The sequence below is a fragment of the Cynocephalus volans genome, chromosome 17 (genome assembly GCF_027409185.1).
Source record: "Cynocephalus volans isolate mCynVol1 chromosome 17, mCynVol1.pri, whole genome shotgun sequence".
Classification (NCBI taxonomy): Eukaryota; Metazoa; Chordata; class Mammalia; order Dermoptera; family Cynocephalidae; genus Cynocephalus; species Cynocephalus volans.
Window position 1 is genome coordinate 25,068,129 of NC_084476.1, and position 21,406 is coordinate 25,089,534.

Genomic DNA, 21,406 nt, shown 5'->3' on the forward strand with positions numbered 1-21,406 from the left:
CAAAGCTGAGTTCGTATTCACAATATTCATAAGATCCCTACTAGTACCAAAATGTTAGAGCAATAGTTAACAATTGCTGGGCTGAAATTGCCACAGTTGTCTGGAATTGGGGTCATTGAAAACATTTTTTAAATAATCAGGAAAGTGATGAGCAATGTTAGCATTATAAAACTAAGGTATTTGGATAGTGAGAGGCGTGTGTCTGTGAAGAAACTAAGGAAATGTTCCTGCCCCACAAAGAAGAATACTTAATACTACTTAATGGGGCACCTTCTCCTTTGATGTCACTTAAGATATATTGACAGATTGTTACTCTTTATCTCTTCTTATCTAGGCTTCATGCTGAACACCCCTGTTTCTTTTGGCATTTGGGATTATATCATTACTATTCTTGTTATCTTCATTTCAACAATGTCTACTGGCACAAAAACATTGAATCTGTAAATTGGAAAATATTTTTACTCTCTTTCAGACTGGCAACTAGTCTAACTCAGTCTAACTAGTCTAACTAGTCAAACTCAGTTTCTAGTAGCTAGGCCTTTTTTTTTGTCTAGTGTTAGAAGGTAAAAATGTCATTCCATTTTCTTTGTATTTGCAAGATCTAGTAATGCACTCACCAAGTACTTAATCTACTTGGGGATCATAGCTAATACAAATTATTTAAGCAGATTAGGTTTTAAATAATATGAATCACCTTATGAATTATAAAAGAGAAATAGTACATATTCCTTATTACTATCAAAACTGTTACATGTCAATTTACATGAAATTATTAACCATTACTCTCATCATTACATCATACGTTTGTGAACTTTCTCATTGATAAAAGTACACTAAGTGTAGAATTTATTTGAACTAGAATAAACTATTCTTAAATCAGTTATGTCTACCAAAAATAAGCCAAATGCGTGGGTACAGAATTTTTTGAAATTTTATATATTCTGTTTAAACATTAACAAAATGAGAAATTTAAATTATAATTAAGAAGCAGGAGTGAATCTAAGAAATGATGGTGCCCAATAAGTCTTCTGCTTCTTATACAGCCAGTAGAAAGAGGGAAAAAACAAAAAACAATCCCCCCCCCCCCACATTCCCTACTGCATTGCTACCACATTGAAATACAGTCTCTTGCTGTTTAATTATGTAGCTAAATTATGGGCTAGAGAAAAAAGATAAAATCTCTCATGACTTCTAGCAAAATAAAATCAACTGCACAGGATTGGTGATTGTTTAATTTGGTTACTATAAGTTTTGATCCATTTTTTAATTTCACGTAATGAATTCATAATGCCCATGCTTTATCTCCATGTATACACATACACACCAGAGATGCTGCCTATGTTCCAAACTTTCTTTTATGCTAGACTTAGAAAAATAATTCACAGGGGCTGGCCAGTTTGCTCAGTTGGTTAGAGCACGGCATTATAACACCAAGGAGAAGTGTTTGGATCCCCATACTGGCTAGCCACCCCCCCCCCCCAAAAAAAGAAGAAGAGGAAGAAAAGAAAAAGAAATCAGCAATCCTTGTTCACAGATCTTTAATTCACTTTTATGGTAGTGAATTAAATGACATACTGAAAAAATGTATATGAACAAAACACTGAAAAAAACTGTATTTCTCTTTTTTCCAACAGGTTTAACATTGACTGTCTTTCATTCAAATGAAAGAAAAGACTTTCTGGAACCTAACGGTGTTTCAAATGGGTAAAAATGTATTTCCTCACTATGGGGAGCAGACATATCATTTCCACAGCAAAAGCAAAATTTCTTCTAGAATTTAGCTTAAAAAGTTTAATTTTTTCTGAAATTAATCACTGTCTCTACCCTCTTTCTGAGAAATGCTTTAGATAGAGCACTTTAATTCAGATCATTGCCTTGTGTATTATATATTATTAGTTTCCAGAAACTTAGTTCAATCTTATTTTAATATCCCTGAATTATCATTATTGTTAGTATTAGTTAGTACAGAAATGCCTATTTAGACTTACCCTGTTTTTACCAGTTTCTTTGCTCAGCATTGTTTTTTACATCTCCTATCTCCTGGGTTCTCTTTCTCCCTGAAGTACATCCTTCAGAAATTCTTTCAGCAAGGACCTGCTAATAATAAATCTAGTGTTGATTTCTCTAAAAATGTCTTTATTTTACCTTATTTTACGTAGAAATTGTTTATTTCAAATATTGGGATCCAAATAATAAAAAGAGATGTAAATCTAATAGGAGGCTATAAAAACTGGATTAACTTTTTAACTTCTTGATTGTTCTACATAGAAAGCAGCAGTAGAAAATTTTAATTATAGTAGGTGCTATGTTATATGAAATATGAATATGGGAAAGCTAAATTTATGATATGTAAATGTCCATCTTTTTTGTTGTTGTTAAATTAACTACAAAGCCCATTGAGGAAAAAAAAACCCATTTCAAAGTTGTCAGATAATATTCTGTTATATAGATTCTCAAAGATTAAGACTTTACATTTGTAAGAAAATGAGATTGATTTTTCATGGTGATTTTTGTTATTGATAGTACTCAGGTATAAAATGAGGGTCCCTTGCATTTGAGGATGTGAAATAGTCCACAGTTTTTTATATCCTGTTTTTTTTTAAAAGTGTGATTATAAAAAAGAAATAAAAAAAAATTAACACAGTTGGAGATCAGATCAATAGAAAATGCACCAGTGCCTTTCCAAGATGAGTAACCATAGATAAGACAAGAATAGAATAGCCAGAAACAGTCATCTTTTAGCATTGCAAGTAAAAAAATGACACAAATATAATTCCATTTTCTTGGCTTTCTTTTGTCTTCAGTACAAGTTCCTGTGTAGTCGTACATTATCAACATATTGGTGCAGATTTTCCCTGGAGTAATTTCTCATTTGTGGTGGAATACAATTATGTAGAAAACTCGTGTTGGACTAAACACTGCGAGAGGTTGAATATTCCCTACATGGCCTTTAAAGTGATTCTTCCAGACACAGTTTTAAAGAGTAAGGATATAAACCAAAATCCTTTTTTCTCCATTAGAATGAAAATTTTCTGTTTTCTGTTTATGATCTATGAAAAGAATATAAGACTTGAGTTCAAGCTCTAACCCACCATTATCTGTGAGACCTTGGGCTAGTCCTTTTAGCTGTCACTTACCTCATATTCTTTATTTGTGAAGTAAGCTTTACTAATTACATTTGTCTTCATTCCTTTATCTAACTTCTAAATTTTATTTATAATAGTACCAATTTTATTACAATTATATCCAATCTTAATCTGATACTTTTATGCAATAGTATTTTTATTGATTTTTAGGGAATAATTATATAATAGTATGTTGACTGAATCAACATTCTTTAATGTGCAACAAAAATTATCCACTAATACTTAGAAAAAAGTCTAAAACTATGTATCACTTGATTTCTTTGTATTTCTCAGTAATACTTCACAACTGAGGTTGTGAATTCTGAGACCTGGAAAGCTCATGCATGTTTAGTCCCAGTGCATCTCTCAATACTTGTCATAAGTTATTTTCTATTTACCTTAACTATGAATGCGAAGTCCAATAGATTTTGAGACAGTCCAACTCAATTCTAAAAATGCAATCACTAAAATTTTTTCGTTAGAATCTTTGATATGTAGAATTGAATGTTACACTGACTAAATAATTGGAACATGGGCCCAAGAAAGGATAAAAGATAAGAACCACTCTAGTTTATATTTAAATTCTTCTTTCATCCTCTCAAAAATGAACTTAATTTATTCAACCAATTTCCTATTTGGGGACATCAACAATGTTTCAGTTTTCTCCTATTATACTACAAGATTTATACTTTGTATAAATATATTATATATTGTATATATCTCTATGTACTTGTTCTGAGAGATACAAATTCCAAGAAGTAAAATGAATTGCGGGGTCAAAGGTAAACACACATTGATATATTGCTAAATAGCCTTCCAGAAATGCTGTCCCCATTTATATTTATACAGAAAGTGTGAGAGTATTCTTTCCCCATGTCTTTACTATTGGTAGTTGCTATTAATCTTTCTAATCTTTTTTTTTTTAAAGATGACTGGTAAGGGGATCTTAACCCTTGACTTGGTGTTGTCAGCACCATGCTCAACCAGTGACCCAACCAGCCATCCCTATATAGGATCCGAACCCGGGGCCTTGGTGTTCTCAGCACCACACTCTCCCGAGTGAGCCACGGGCCGGCCCAATCTTTCTAATCTTTGACGGAATTATAGGCAGGAAATATTTTAAAGTTGTGTTAATTTGCATATCTTTGATTATTTGTATCTTTTCTGATGTGAATTGATTTTTTATAGACATCCTTTTATAAATTGCCTGTTTATGTTCCTTGCTTATTTTTCTGCTGAGGTATTCTTTTCCTATTGATCAATAAAATGTTTTTTCTATGGGTTATTGTACATAATTTTAAATTTCGATATAAATCAGTATATATTTACACAGCAAATGTCCAATATATACTTAAGTCAATAAAATAGATTTCAACATTTCAGGTAGAATGTAATCCAATTTTTCTTTTTCTTTTTTTAAGTGAGTGTACATGTGTGAGTATAGGCAAGCAAATACGTAGAAAAAAGTCTGGAGATATATACTAACCTCTATTTTTAGTATACAGTAGTTTTAGCAAACCCTATTAACTCTTATTTCTGGGTAAGAGGATAATGTTTTTATTTTCTTCTTCAGACCTTTCTTTATTCTGATGTCTGATTTTTTACAATGAATACTATTTTTACACTAGTCCTTGAACATACACCTATTATTCTCATCTTTAATAAAAAAGAGAAAGAGCTGGGGATGAGAAAAAATATAAATATTTCTAAATTTTCTCTTATTTAGAAAGTACCTTGCTGGATAGATTTGGTGGTTTTCTTTTGGACATTCAGGTTCCATATGTATTTCTTGCATCTGAAGGACTTCTTAATACTCCAGAAATACTTCAGCTGCTAGAATCCACGTAAGTTATTGATTTCATAACTTTAGCAAAGCTATATATATATATTCTGATAGGCTAAATATTATGCTCTGTATGTGGCTCTATGTCTCTCTGATTCAAGCCTGGAATTATATCACATAAGAATGGTTTTCAGAGAGTTTATATCAATTTACAGTTCTCTGCCTATACTATACCCTCATAATTATTGATTATTATCTTTTTTGGTAATATTTACCAATTTTGTGGACAAAAAATATTTAATATTGTTTGAATTTATATTTCACTTGCATTTCTTTTGTTACTAGCAAATATGAACATCTTATGTGCTTTTTCTGTGATTTATATGTTCATATCTTTGGGTCATTGATAAAATTGAGAATGAGTATTCTTGTTTAGGGGACTTTAAATACTACCTGGAAAACAGGACTATGAAGTTCTACATGAATTCTCAAGTTTTTGGATCTGTAGTTCTAAGAAACCAATATTAAGTGTTTTAAAATCATGAAACACTTTATCATTGCACACAGTTGTCACAGGAATGTTAGGCCTTGGGTTGTATATCAAGGAAAGATAATTGTGCTATGACCATTCATAACTAATAAAAACAAAACATTTAATAAATAAATAAATAAATAAATAATTGTGCTGTGATCTTAGTTAAAATGCAGATCTATGTTCCATGCTTTTGTTTTTATATCTTAAGGCTGTTGGGTATTCACAGAAAACTATGTACTTATTAAAGTTAGACCAATTATAAGGGCAGAGAAAAGAATATTCTGATAAATACAGAATATTTTAGTCTCACAACACAATGTTTTGATTTCATAAATTATTATTTAAAGACCTAGAATAAATTGGTTAAGACATTTGTAATAGTATTATGTGCAGTGATATTTAGCACAATACCGAAGGCAGTGCACACATATCTCCATTAATTTGTTTTATTTACTAAATAAGTCATAATTCCTCAAATTTATAATGCAGAATAAATTGATATATGAAAGAAAGAGCACAGTAACTCAAATAATTTAATATGGAGAACGATACAACTTTTCTTGAAGAAGAATTTTTCTTAGCCATTTCATTTTTTTCTCCCCCAAATATTGTATTTTACAGCTATAATATCACACTAGTGGAAAGATGCTGTAGTGAGTCATTGAAACTCTTTGGAAATACAGAGCGTTATGTAGTTGTGACAATTGATGAACAAACTGCCATAATTTTGCAGGTAACACTATGTAGTAAAAATTATAACTCAAATACATTAAAATACATATAACCATGTAATTTGTTATTAGCTTTTCTATAGGGAGATTAACTATAATGTATTGGTGATTTCTTCTAAATTTTGCAAGTGGGCCGTAAGTGCTAAAATCATCACTGTGGAAAATGACTATTACCAAGCTTCTTTGATGTCTTATAATTTAAAAAATACTTTACAAAGATAAAGCAAATATAGAATGTTTAATATTGTATATTGACCTATTTTTAATACATTTATAGAATAAATATGGTGTTGAAAGCTTTAAAAATTAAATTCTAGCCACTATATTTCTTATAAGGGGGTACTATATCAATTGATGATTGATAATACAGAATTTTCTTTAATGTAAGTAGGGTTGCCTCTAAGTAAGCTGGTTTTTAAAGAGAAAGAGAAATTCTCTTTAAAAAATTATTTAGTTTGGAATTTAAGATATATAAATTCTTGGCAGAATCTTCCTGATATGTTTGCGTGATTGGAGTACCAATTGCAAATAATTTAATGAGGTGGGAGTGGGGAGCAGAAACTAGGTTTGATGGTACAGAGTATAAATTAATAGCAAATATTATGGTAAGGTACAAATCTGGCAAACACACACTATATTTTAAAGGAAAGGGGGATTCCAGGCTATTAGGAAGAGATTCCTTGAAAAGTCCATTTACTGCTGCTTTTTCATCTCCCTTGAATAAGCATGCAGTGCAGATTATTCCTTAGGTTTTTAAACATATTTTCTTTTGCCTTAGAAGTGGCCAGATTACTGCCCACAAAGGATGTCTTCAAAATAAGGGCACTCTGTGGGCTGCTTTCTTCATATCTAACACCTTGGGAGATTTGACCCTTCCCTACTGAAGCTATCATTAGTTGTTTTATGTCTACTGTAGCTTTTCCCCTACTATTTCCAGCATGATTTTAATTTTTCCATGAAGTAGAAGCCCATAACCATGTCTCTTCCCAAGTTATCATTTATATATCATAGATTCTTGAAATATGATAATGATTTCATACAACTGTTCAACCTAATGAATCTTATTTTCTTTATTTTCTGATAGGACCTAGGAGAACTGAATTGTGAGAAGGCATCAGATAATATCATTCTGAGACTGATGGCATTATCATTCCAGTATAGCTATTGTTGGATAATTTTATATACCAAAGATACACTAAATTCAGAGTAAGTAAACATTTCTTCATCCACAGTCATGTTCATATTTCTTAAGTTATTCATTCCTCCCCTTTGAATAGAAATGGCTATGCAAGTTTTCTGCTTGCTCATCTAGTTTAAGTCAGAGATTCTCAAGATGGAGGCATGATCATGGGAAAACAAATAGGAATTTTGGAGATGGTATATGTTTCCCGGACATTCTGGGCAAATCATCCTCCTTTACCCCGTCTCACTAAGAATGGCTGTTGTAAGTGTTTTATTACTTCATAATTGTGGACTTGTCTGCTAAAAGATAAGTCATTTCTAAATCACTTCCCTCTGAGGTCTTATTAAATATACCAACTAAATAGCATCTTGCTATACTTTCTTTCATTGATGAGTTTAACTGAAAAATTAAAAAATAATCCCTGACATTGGCTCAAGTTATCATTATATGTCTCTCCTTTCCCTCACAGTTACTGTTATGAACTCATTGCTTCCATTTTCTCTTTTATTCTCTGCCAACTGGTTTTTCTCCCTACTTCCATAGACCTTGGATCTGTCTCTCAAATGTCACTTATGACCTTCTAAATGGTCATCAACAAAAATATTTTTATCTTTCACTGCTGTGAAGTATTTAACACTGTTATTAGCATTTCTTTCTTGAAACTCTTCAGTTCCATGACACTTCAGTGGTTTTGATCTTCTGCCTCTCTATTCCTCTGTCTTTACCTCTTCTTCTTTGCCCCAGTTTCCAAATATTTTTGTTTTGAGTTCTCTTCTTTTTCTTATTCTATCCATTGGAAATCTTATCCACTCCTATAGCTTCAGCCGTCATCTCTCTGCATATGATTGTTACATTTATTTCTACAGCCACAGTTTCTCTTTGGAATTCCTGACCTGTATCTCTAATTTTCTATTAAATATTTCCCCCAATATTACATAGTCTCTCAAACTTATTATGTTCAAATATGAATTCATTATATTCTATTCCCTCCAAACATGTATCTCCTTTTATCTGCCTTTTAGCTATTTATGGCATTGCCTTTCTTTTAGTCACCAAGTCATTTGACTTTCTCTTCCATCTATCTCTTCACTTCATTTATACTACCAATGTCTTAGTTCAGATTCTCATTATTTTATGTGTATGGACTATTATAACAGACTACCAACTGTTTTCTTACCTCCAGATGCTTCTCAGTGTTCCACTCCATAATCAATCATACACTCAATTGATATTCCTAAAACCAGGCTCTGATTATTTCACTCTGATAAGAAGCCTTGTCTACGGCCATACCACCCTGAACACACCCAGTCTCATCTGATAAACCTTCACTGACTTCCTCATTATCTACTGAATATATAAAATACAACCTAATATTCAAGGTCTTCAGAATATAGTGTTAATCTATATTTTCAGGGTTAATTTTCACTGCTTTCCATTTCAACCAAAAGGACTGCTCAATGGCCTGGAAGCATGCTCTTGCTTCCCCACTTCTACTTTTGTTTGTAAATTTCTCTCTTCCTGCAACATTCTCTACTTCCTCCAACAATCTCATTGGTGAAATTGTGCCTAGTTTTCATGACCTATCCCCAAATGTCACTTTTCCTGTTTGACTTTTCCTCAACATCCAACTCATATACACAGTTATTCATATGTGATCCTTCTATCCTTTGATCTCCTTAGTTCTCTATTTTTTTCCTCGTCTTTGATTTATTTTGTATTATAGTTTTGGAGTACTTGCCTTACAGCACTGAGCACATTGCTTTCATATAATAGATGCTTGATAAATATTCCTTGATTGAATGAGTGAATCTTTCCCACCAAATTGCAAACTAGCCTTACTCATTTTATTTGCCCCTCAGTACCACATAACACATATCCTATCTCCTGTGGTAAAAGTTTTTAAAATATTATTTAATTTAGTTATTAGAGTAGGTATAGACATCTCATCTTCTTTGCCATTACCTGTGTGATTTTCTTTATTGACTTTCTTGTTTCACTACATTTTTGTTGACCTACTGCTATATCAAACTCTTCATATGCAATTATTATCATATGGGGATAAGTATAAGTTAGAATGTAAAGAGTCTATTCACCTTGGTTCTTATTCCTTTTTCTATTAACAAATAACCTCTAGCAAGTCATTTAACTTAGTTTTTTCTTTCTACCATACCTGAAAAATAAAAATAATAATTCAGGTCTAATTAATTCTTTATTAATTTTCATTTTGAAGATTAATAAAGGGTATAAAGTATTTTAAGCTTGGAACCTGCTTGTAAAGCATTCTAAGCTCTATCCAGAACTTGGAAGTGTTCTGGATAAATAACTGATTTGGAAATTTTTTAAAGTTGTTTTTAGATTACTATCTGCCTATAGTTTTAGTGGTGTAACTGAAGTACAGGGAAGAATAAGAGGAGATTCAAACTTATTTTTACCTGCATTTTCATGAAAAATTAATTATGTAATACTCTGAGATAGTTTTATATTTAGGATGTGAAGTGTTGTCATTTATTCACAATAATATATTATTATAAAATGTAATTATTTTCAGACTTCTAGGTATCTCAGTTCTATATTTTTAGATGATTGTAACACTTATGAAGTGTCTTAATCAACTGATCAAATGAGGGGAAAGAATGGTTTGAATTCTCTTAGTAGAATTCAAGTGAGGAAGTGTATCTGGGTCCTTGAGACAACCCCTATGTTTGATGGTTTGCTAGGAGGACTCACAGAACTAAGCATATAGTCTTACTCATGACTATGATTTCTTACAGCACAAGGTAATAAAGCCTTATGCAAAATTAGCAAGGGAGAAAAGCTCACAGGACAAAGTCCAGAGCAGCCCAAGAGAACGCTTCCAAGAGTTCTCACCTAGTACAATCACACATGACATGCTTAATTTCCTCAACAACAAGTTGTAACAACACTTGTAAAATTTCGTCTACCAAGGAAGCTCATGAGAGATACAATGCCCAGGGCTTTTATTATGGGCTAGTCATGTAGGCACCCTCTACCTAGCAGATACTAAGGTTCTAGCTAAGAAGGAAAGCAGGTGCTTAGCTGAAACCATATTGTTTGTACGGTTTAGGCACAGTGAGCCACTATTATCAGGCACTCTTAGGGAAAGAGCTTGCCTGAGAAAGAAGCCAACACAAAGGAAAGAAGAGCCAAGAACCAAAGATTAGAGTCATTATCTTGATGACATTGTATGAGTCCCTGGATCCAAAGTAGCAAGATCCAGTAATTTCCTCTGTTACTGAGGATACATGAAGTAGATAAAAGAAGTAGAAACATCCACCCACAACTTAACACTCTTAATAATCATAGAAGTATTAAAAAAAAAGAATGCTTTTTCTTAAAGTCCAGGAATCCTGGCTCTGGTCATGTGTTTATATCTGAACCTGTTACTTTGATCTGTGTCGGGGTGGCAGGTGGGGGGTGGGGAGCAGGGATGAAGTATTGTAGTTGGCTAGGCTTTGGTCATATAGCCATCCCTGGGGCCAATAAAAAGGTCAGTTAAACTTCTCTCCTCACCCCACACCTCCCCACACACATACCCTCAGCATCCGCTAGAATTAACAGTATTGTTAAAGAATGGAGTTGGAAACGCCTCTTCAAAAGAGAGCAGAGTGGACAAAAAAACATGAGTCTGCTGCACTAGTATTGTCTTAGTCGGGTTATTCTAATAACATTAAAATGTGGGGAAAGAATGAATTTTTAATAAATACAATCAGATATCAAATGAGTAGAAGTATAGTAATATAATTCTTTTTAGGTACCCTCTTACAGAAAAGACACTTCATCACCTAGCACTGATTTATGCAGCTTTGGTTTCATTTGGTCTAGAATCTGAAGAACTAGATGTAAAGGTATTCTTTTCTTATGTGTTTGTTTATAAGTACTTTTCATAAACCAAAATTATACACAAACTCAAGTGCCCATTGAGAAGTACATTAAATGGATAAATTAAAAACTGCTTAAAATCCAAATACACAACAGTTTCAAATTAATAAATATTCTCACCACTTAAACTTCTACTCTAAAAGCCTTTAGTTTAATGAACTTAAAATCATATTTCATCTCTTAATTACTACTTAGATGTTTTTCTAAGCATGGCAGGATAAGAATAAAAATAAATATCCTTTGATCAAAAATGTTCCTTATGAAAGATGTACCAAGTTTTTATCTACTGTGAAATGAAAATCTTATGACATAAAATAGGGTAATATATTGGTGATCTCTAATCAGTCTCCTTTCTTGGCCCTTTTTTTCAATGTCCTGCTCTGTAATTTAGACATCTATCCAAATTCAGGGTTTAGAACTCTTCCATTATCACCTTACATACTTTCCTTTATGAACTCAGACATTCCCACAGATTAAGCTTTCATTTCTAAGTGTAAGTTAAATTTTTCCTGACATCTCTTAAGGTCTGTACCTATATGCTAGCAGTCTACTGGGAATCTCCATGTGACTATCCCACAAGTTCCTCAAACTCTACATTCCAACACACAACTTCTCATCTTCCCCCATACTTAGTTTTTAGCATCACTATTCTGATCTAATCAGTAGCTAAATCCTCTTTTTAACTCTGCAGTGTCCCTAGAATACGTCTCTCCTTCTACTCCCACTGCTTTCCCTAAATTCAGGCCTTCATCACCTCTCACTTGGATTTTTAAAGTAGCTTCCTAACCAATCTCCCTTTTTCTACTCTCTTCCCACTCCATCATATATAGACACCAATTACATTTCTGAACTACTGCTATGAATATTTCACTCCCTACCCTGTAAGATCCTGAAGGTAAGGGAACACGTATATTCAATTTTTGTAATCCTGCCACCTAGCACAATGGCAGGTACGTAGTAGGCTCTTGATAAATATTTACTGTGAAGTTGAATTTTTTGCTCAAAGACCTTCCATAGCTTCCTACTTCATTCAAAATATAGTTCAAACTCAGCTAAATTCAAACTCCTTTACAATTTGGCCCCTAGTAATCCTTCCTATAACATCATTTTACTCACCTTTTCTTGACTATGCCCCCATACTGTCACCTCTCAGCCAGTGCACAAACATGTCATTCTGGCCTGCCTTCCCCTAGGAATATTATTCCCCATCCCCTTACCGCTAGATGTCAGAGTTCTGTCTTTTACTGCCTACCTCAAACATTACCTCCTTTAAGAAATTTGCCCCAATAATACTATCTCAGGATAATTTCTTCTTCTCCCATTCTACCAATAATAATTTGTACCTTTTTAATAGTATGTGGTATTTATTCATGTATCCTCCACCCTGAAGGGTAAGAACTAGGTCCTTTTTATTTGTAAAACCTATAGCAGCTAGCACAGTGCTTTGTACATAGCAAAAATATTCAACAAATATCTACTAAATAGAATTAAATCAAAGCACAACCTGTTAAGAAAATCAATAAATGATCTGTTTGAAATAAGATCACAGATAATTTTGATCCTGTGATGCATATAAATATACAATAAAATTCTTAGAAAAGTTATCTAGGGCCTGGCCGGTTAGCTCAGTTGGTTAGAGCACAGTCTTAGAACACCAAGGTCGTGCGTTTAGATCCCTAGACTGGCCAGCCACCAAAAAAAAAAAAAAGAAAAAGAAAAGAAAGAAATAAAGAAAAAAAGGTTATCTAAATAAATGAATGGCAAATGTAAATTTGTCTTATTTATCTACTCAAGTGAGGTTTCAGCACTTAATTTGCCTCTTCTCTTCCCAGCTCATGGTAAACACTCATATGCAAAATATGCTTTAGAAATTATTTTATTACTCTATACACTGGGTATATGATACCAGTGAGTGATACTATATCCAGGTACAAGTGACATGGTCCAGAGAGGGCATGCTCCAAGGAAGGTATTCAAGGATGAAATAGGAGTACTGCCCAGGCACAGTCCATTCCAGACAGAAGTCTGCTTCCACCTGGATCAAGCTATTCCGACAGCTTTTCAAATTTTACATAATAATCTAAAAAGTAGGTCAGTTTCCGCTTGGAGTAACTATGGTCAATTTGCTCTTAATCTATTATCAGTATGTCACCAATACTTATAAGTCTCCCATTTTCCTGACTTGAAGACATCATTACATTAAAGGAATTTCCCTCAACTCATATTATTTTAAACCATATTGTTGCTTTACCTTATTTTATTTAGTAACATGGCTTTTGGTCTCTTAGATCGCATCAGTATGGATTATTAGCACCTTTTCATTTTTAGGCATCTGAGGAGCCTAACCATAAAGCAAATATTAGCAAGTTTAAGTATTTTTTTTTTAATTAAAAGAGAATACTGCTAGTGGTGTTATGCTAAATGTTACTCTAATTTTTTAATTTTTTGAAAATTTCTTATGAAGCCTCTTTGCAGAAAAACGCATAGATACACACATATGCAAGATTTTGAAAACAATATAAGTAGGTACCTCTGAATCCCCCAAGTCTAGCCATGAGCCCCAGAATTCCTGCCCCAATAAATTAAGGTAATATTTATTACCACCATTATAAAATTTTGTCTTTTAAAATAAAGTTTATATTTAAGTGAAAGTGTAATAGCTTCTCAAAACATCCAAAACTAGCAATAAAATAAATTTCAGATTAAACTGTATTTCTGCGCACTCTATAATTAATATAATCTAAAGAAAATCCTTCTTTAGAATACATATACTAACAGTTTTGTATTTGTTACTCTTATAAAAGTATATACTAACAGTTTTTTATTTGTTTTTATTGTGAAAAAATTGTCATAATTATTTTGTGAGTTTCTTAAATTCCTACTGTGGTACAGGATATTTGTATTTCCAAGATATGATTATTTAGGGCAGTATTTCTCTGTCCACTTTAAACTCCTAACCCAACTACCTTTTCTTCAACCAAATCTAAAAGGTGAAGAAGAGAAAGATAGAAATGAAAGCAAAAGAAAAAGGTTGACATTTCAGAAGAGAGAAGGGGATGGAGGAAAATACAGTGACTAGACAGGAAATAGGGGATATTAAGAAATTCTTTTGTTAGAGTTAACTTTAATACAGCACACGTGCATACACACACACACACACACACTTTTGGCAGGAGTATCTTAGAATCAAATAGTCCAAAATTGGTTGAAGATTTCCAAAATATTGGAAATTACCTAAATTAAAACCTTGTCTTTTCCTTTTTGCATACAACATCAAATTCATTTATAAGTATTCCTTATTTTTTAACTCGTTTTTGAAAAATCTTGCACTACTTTTTAAAAATTCTTATTTCTAGTTGGGAACTATAAGGTTTAACCTAGAAAAAGCAAAATATTAAATATTACTAGTGATTCAAATTGCTGTTTCTTCTAATGTAGATGAAATATAACACTAAATATATTTTTAAAGACTTTCTTAATAAATTCCAAATGAAGGTGAAGAACAACTGAGTTCCAAAAATTAGAAAATACAAAGAAATCATATTTAAAGAAGAAAAGAAAATTGGTCATCCTCATAAATAAAATATCCTGGATTTCATATAGATAAATTAATAAATTATATTTAATATTTTAAATACAAAGATTAGACTCCTCTGTTTGAAAATTTTCTGTTCTAATTACAAACTATTTCTGAATGCTACATTTTGCTTCCTAATATTTCCTATAATCTAACTTATAAAAATACATTTTCTAGCTTATAATTACCCCAGGAGTGGAAGAGACTGCACTGATAATTCGACAAATTGCTGACCACAATTTAATGACCTCGAAGAGAGAGCCTCCTGAGTGGTTGGATAAGTCTTGGCTTGAAGTTTCGCCATCTAAGGTTTATTTTCTAAATGTATTAATTAGATATTTGCAAAGCAAATATAAATACAAATTGGGAGCTAAAAATAAATAAATAAATACACAAAAAAACGGGGGGGGGGGGGATGGGGGGAGGGAAGAAGACATAACAATTACAATTCAAGCGAACAGAAAGGACATTGTTGGGAGGGAGTGGGGAGAGGGAGGGAGGTTTCGGTAATGGGCCACAATATTCAACCACATTGTATATTGACAAAATAAAATAAAATTTGGAAGAAAAAAAAAATTCTTGAATTTCCTTTCTGTTAACATATTTTTTCCAGGTGTCTCAAATTAAATGGTGGCACAATGACAAAAATTTTAATCTGCTGAAGTGAGTAGAATAAAATGGGTCACTTTCAAAAGACCACTGGCTGATTTATTCCTTAAACTCTTTTCTAGGAAGAAATGTACTTACTTGATTTTCCATGTGTTAATCCATTGGTGGCTCAGCTCATGTTAAATAAAGGACCTTCACTGCATTGGATATTGATAGCAACTCTGGGTCAACTTCAGGAACTCCTACCTGAAGTTCCAGAAAAAGTGTTAAAGGTTAGTAATCTGAGATCTGTTTTCATATATGACTTTATTTCCTTTCCATTTGAGTATCTATTTTTACCATAGGGCTTTCAAAATGAAGGTATCCGAGTTTAATTGTTTTGAACTTCACATAGCAAAGAAATAATTTACTTGAAATAAATTTTATTTAGAATTCTCATTAGTTACCAATCACACTTATACATTTTAAAGGTATGTTATATAGATAATTCTGTATAATCAGTTTATCACACTTTAAATCATTTTAAAAAACAGTATTATTGTGCCCATGAGTAAGTAAATTACTCACCTTATTTACATGTATTTACATTACCTCTTCAAAACAGTCCTTACATACCCTTCATTATAGCAGTAAAGAAACTTTAAACTTATTGGTAATATTTTAAAATTTTTATCAAGGAAATAGTATTCACATAAACTTATATAACTAAAAATTTTATTACATTTGCTGTGAACCTAAAGCTGCTGTAAAAATAGTCTATTAAAAATTATAAGTGATTAGAAAATAGATACAAATTACAATGTTTTTCTTTTAATGGAGCCTAATTATTTTATATTCTTAATACATGCATCAATGTACTATCTATTAATAGGCTATTTACTTATATTTTTTCTTTTTTATATACATAAGTATCATTATTTATATTACTAGACTGAAGTTTGTATTGTACTATATTAATTTTTAAATTTTTTAGCATTTTTGTAGCATCACTTCCTTATTCAAGATTAGCTCTTCTTCTGTAACAAAATCACCTCAGATTTCATCATCTCAGGAAAATAAGAGCCAGACTTATACCTTTACTTCTCAAAGTTTAGCTTCTGCCTCTTCAGACTTTGTTATTCAAGAACATAATGAGTGTTATCAATGCTCAGATTTAGGAGAAACAGTGCAGGAAGACACAAACACCACTTCAAATTATAACTATCCCCTTCTGGAACTAAGAGAAATGCCATATATTTTACCATCTGGGACTTCTTACAATCAAACCAGCTACTGGAAAGACTCTAGCTGTAAACCTATAGAGCAGAATAATCCTTTTCTAATTAATATAGAATCAAGGAAGGTGGCTTGCAACTCCTTTCTAAACCAGAATGATTCAGAGTCAGATATCTTTTCTTTGGGCCTAACACAAACGAATTGTGAAACCGTATTATCACCAATTGATACTCAGAAGAGAGTTGTCCCTAATTTTATAAAGTATCAGAAAAAGGGAACACACAAAGCAAGAGGATCCGTAAGTAATGAAGTATCTGCCCCAATCTTTTCATTAGAGGGCTCTCAATCTCCTCTTCGTTGGAACTATCAGGAAAATGTATGGGGACAACAGAATCACTCATTCAACTTACAATATGGTGCAGAGCAGACTACACGTGACGAATGGTATTCTCAGAAAGATAATTTATTCATTAATCAGCAAAAATTTCTATCGGATGAGTTAGAAGACTTCACGTGTGAAAGTTCAAATACTGGGACTAAAAAGACTTTCTGGAGAGAATTACCATCTGTCTCCAGTTTGGATTTATTTTGTGCTTCTGATTCTAATGGAAATCAAAAAGAATTCAACAGTCCTTATTTCCACCAGAGAGCTGAAAAATGTTTAGGAAAGAAAAGGCACCCTGAATCTTCATCTAACTCAGGAGACAACGAATCATTAACAGGTAACAATATCCAATAACTGATAAAACCTACTCTCAGTTTTTTTGAAAGATAGAACCATCTTCAAATTAAAAAAAAAATTTTTTTTTGTTTTAATTACTACACTTAAAAAATTCTCCAATAACTTTTGGGTCAAAGAGAAAACCAAAACTTTAAATATAGACATCTAAGAAAATAAATACAAAGAAAATATAATATGTCAAATTCTTGTAGCTTTAAATGAACTAAGCATTCCACTTAAGCTAAAAATAAAAGGAACAAATCTAAGGCAGAAGACTAAAATCAACAAAGATTAAACAAACCTAAGGATGCTAGAGATGGGGTGGGGATTTGGGAAGTGATAGGTTGGGCAAAGGGCATGAAGAAATACCACAATTGGTAAGAATGAATATGCTAATAATAGATAAAAAATGTTTAAAAAGATTAAACAGAGGAATCAATAAATTAGAAAATTAACCTCTTTGTGGGATGGGTTTTTTCAATTGGCTAACATTTATTATGAGCTTATTATGTGCCATTATTAGTCCTTTATGTGGATTGTTTAGTTTAATTCTCACAGTTCTATTAAACAGGTACTGCAGTACTGTTAGCTCCATTTTGATGGATGTTTTTGAATTGTCAAAACATTTAATGGTACTAAGCTTTAAAAAGAACAATTTTATTTTCTCATTTCTAGTAATTATACCTTTTCTTTCTGTGTCATTTCTTATTTATTGCATTGGCCTGAGTGTCTGGAACAAAATATTAAGTTCTAATAGCCATACAAAGGTGGCCTACCCATGATGGGAAAAAAAAGGGAGGGGGACAGAGAGAGGGAAATGCTTAAGCTTCAAAGCTTCTCTTTTGCATAGGCCCTGTTGTGAGTTCTGAGGCTCCCCCCAAAATCCTATATTCTTTGTTTTCTTAAAAGAGGGCCTCCCAAATTGTATAAGTTCCAGGACTAACAAAACTTGGATTTGCTCTCATTTAATAGTCATAACTTGTTTTGTTTTTTATTTAATAGGAAGTATTCTGTACCTAGCTTTCTAAGAACTTTTGTGAGGATTAGGTACTGAATTTTATCCAAACTCTTTTCAGTACCTATTAGGAAAAATCAAATGTTTTTTCTCCATTGACCTATTAAAGTCAAGGATTATATGTATAGGTTTCCTAATATTAAATCATCTCTTCCATTTCTGTGATAAACCTAATTGGCTTTTGAGGGATGATTCTTTTAATACGCTGTTAAATGTGGTTGCTAATATTTACTTATAATTTTCATATCTACATTCATGAAATAAGTGTGTTTTTGTTCATTTGTGCCTTGTCACATTTTGACATAAAAGTTATACCAACTTCATAAATGAACTGAATGAAAATTTCATCTTTTTCAACTAAAGCCATTGGTATGACCTCAAGATAATTTTCCATTTGTCCTATAGGTGTATATTTGTGATCTCCATGATATAATTACCTACTACATTGCTTTTTAAAATTGCTTATGATGGCATCCAACTCTTGCAATTATGAGATTATATCCCCAGGAATAATTACTAAAACTGTTTAAAATTTTTTAGCCTTTCTTTTTACTGATTTAACAATTGGCCACTATAAGTATCCAAATATAGGATATTTAAGGTTAATGTGTCATATATAATAAGGTCATATAGGATGAGACCCTACATTATCACCACCTATCATACATCAGGGTTTAGGGTAAATTCTGTGGCACAACATTACAGATATGGGTTAAGGAACAGGCTTAAGGAGGGAAAACATAAAAGCAAAAGTCTTAAAAATGGTAATGGGATGGAAGCTGAACATAAGTTTCTAACCCCATTTTTTAATATGGTGTTATAATTTTAATTTTTCTTATTAATCTTTTATTATAATCTTAATTTTTTCTTTGAGCCAAGAGTGGGGTTTTTTTTAATGTTGTTTTTTTTTTAACTCTTGTTATTTCTAATTTAACTGCAATGTGCTCAGTTTATTATTTACTCCTTCCACTTATTCATGATGATTCTTTATCCACCTTGGCAAGGATGTAGTGAATTTTGCTCATATTTTCCAAAATGCTAGCAGTCTCTTCAAGGATGTTTTCATCTGTGAATCTACTTGGGATGCTTTGTATTAGTTAACTTGGAATTTGTGGGTGCTTTATAATTGAATAATATATGGATACTAATATATGGATAACAATATATGGATATTCATATATGAATAATAATGGAAATTATAAAGTAGGTACAAAAGATAACTCATTTCATGGGAAAGCTTCCTGGCAGATATAGAAAAAGAAATTTAAGTACTTTTAGAAATTTTAGAATTGGCTAAAACTGGATTGATATCCAGAAAACAATGTTGTTCCTATCACATTGATAACTTGAAATCAGCCATAGTGGGACTTTTTATACTGCAGAAACACTACAAATTAGGCCTTCACCCCTTCCCTAAACCCCACTCTGAGAGCTGGTTGTTAACATTTACCAGCACACAACTGGTGCCTGGGCCGGTTCTCCCATAGCTTCACAGTGAGGAACCTGGGCCCTATAAATTAACATTCCCTGTGTTTCTTTCGGTTATTTAAGGATTGTTTAACTACTTAAAGTTAAACTCCTGGAGTTAAAGATCTATTTTCCAGGCATGAAGTTACACTTATATTCCTAAACACATACCCTTCTCTGAAAAGAAATATGTCCTTGGTTAAAATGATATCCCACAGATTAGAAGGTACATGTTCATGAGAAGAATAGCCAAAGTGGGGGAGGGAGGGAGCTGCAATCAGGAATAGAAAGGGCAAACTAAAAGGAAAAAAGACAAAGAGAAAAAAAAAAGAAAAAGAAACTGACAGAATTGCATATGCTCCCACCACCCAGATAAATACACAGAAAGTACACAGAGACCAAACAATATATCTCTATTTTAAGTTCAAGGTCAGTCAAGGTGCGCCTCTAACTTATATCCTGATTAATGAGGAGGTATTGGAAAACTTCAGGAATTAGGAAGCCCTGCCTGAGTTGCTCCTAAACTATTTTGGATTGTTTTACTTAAAAATATTAGAACTAGAACAGACCTTAGAGATTATACAAGGATACTTCAAAAGTTTATGGAAAAATAGAATTGAAAGATAACATGAAAATTTCCATTAACTTTTTAAAGTATCTTCATATAATATAACTTCTCATTTCATAGAAGAGAAAATTGAAATCCAGGAAGATTTAACTATTTGTACAAGGCATAAGCACATAAATATGTGTATTTAATACCAGGCCATTATCTTAATACTGGGCATTAGGTACAGGTGCATTTATGTTAAAAATGTAATTATTAATAGTATTATTTTATCCCAGTTTGGAAATTTTAACACTTTGTAGATAGATGACAAAAAGACAGGATCCACTGAATGACTGGGTAAAAAATGGCTACACTTTACTATTGTAAGCAATAAAATGTTTTCCTTTTTTTCCTTTTAACAGGTTTCACATACTTACAATTACCACAATCCAAAAAACGACGCTTAGTATATGAAAAAGTCCCTGGTAGAGTTGATGGACAAACTCGGCTGAAGTTTTTTTGAAGGAGGGAGAGAGAAGTGCTACATGCCATATTCTACTGCTTTTGATAATAATCCAGTAACAAAATTATTTAGATTTGCTCAAACATTAAAGAAAATGCAATTATTCTTAGATGTTAATACACCTGTATTGTTAGTACACCTTCTCAGTTTTATAATTGAGTTTTCTCTATATTAAATTTTTATAATATGTATTCTGCCCTATAGTTTGTGTCTTTGTAAGTTAAATATTCAAATTTATCAATTGACATAATAATTATTTTAAGATCCAGAATGCCTTCCAGATTCACCCAAATCTCACAAACCTTTTAAATGAGTCTCTATCACAGTCTGCTCCTTTGAGTCAAGAAGGGAAGATCACCAGTCAACCCTCTAGCACTATAAATGTTAAAACCTAGGGCAAAATTGAAGTTAGAGAACTTCCAATTTAAAGTGTTTTCTTCCACAAAGAAAAGTTAGAAACAAACATCTAAGA

At 32.2% G+C, this 21,406-nt stretch overlaps 1 protein-coding gene across 1 annotated transcript in view; it reads left to right on the top strand.

Moving 5' to 3' along the window:
- SHOC1 (shortage in chiasmata 1) overlaps positions 1–20,934 on the top strand; it is a 100,233-nt gene extending 79,299 nt beyond the window's left edge. The window contains exons 18-27 of the mRNA XM_063082574.1: positions 1,635–1,704; positions 2,805–2,983; positions 4,852–4,969; positions 6,065–6,176; positions 7,259–7,380; positions 11,130–11,223; positions 15,012–15,143; positions 15,566–15,715; positions 16,417–17,380; positions 20,834–20,934. Coding sequence (XP_062938644.1) covers positions 1,635–1,704; positions 2,805–2,983; positions 4,852–4,969; positions 6,065–6,176; positions 7,259–7,380; positions 11,130–11,223; positions 15,012–15,143; positions 15,566–15,715; positions 16,417–17,380; positions 20,834–20,934 — 2,042 coding nt within the window. The remainder of the gene's footprint in view (positions 1–1,634; positions 1,705–2,804; positions 2,984–4,851; positions 4,970–6,064; positions 6,177–7,258; positions 7,381–11,129; positions 11,224–15,011; positions 15,144–15,565; positions 15,716–16,416; positions 17,381–20,833) is intronic.
- The last annotated feature ends 472 nt before the right edge of the window (positions 20,935–21,406 follow it).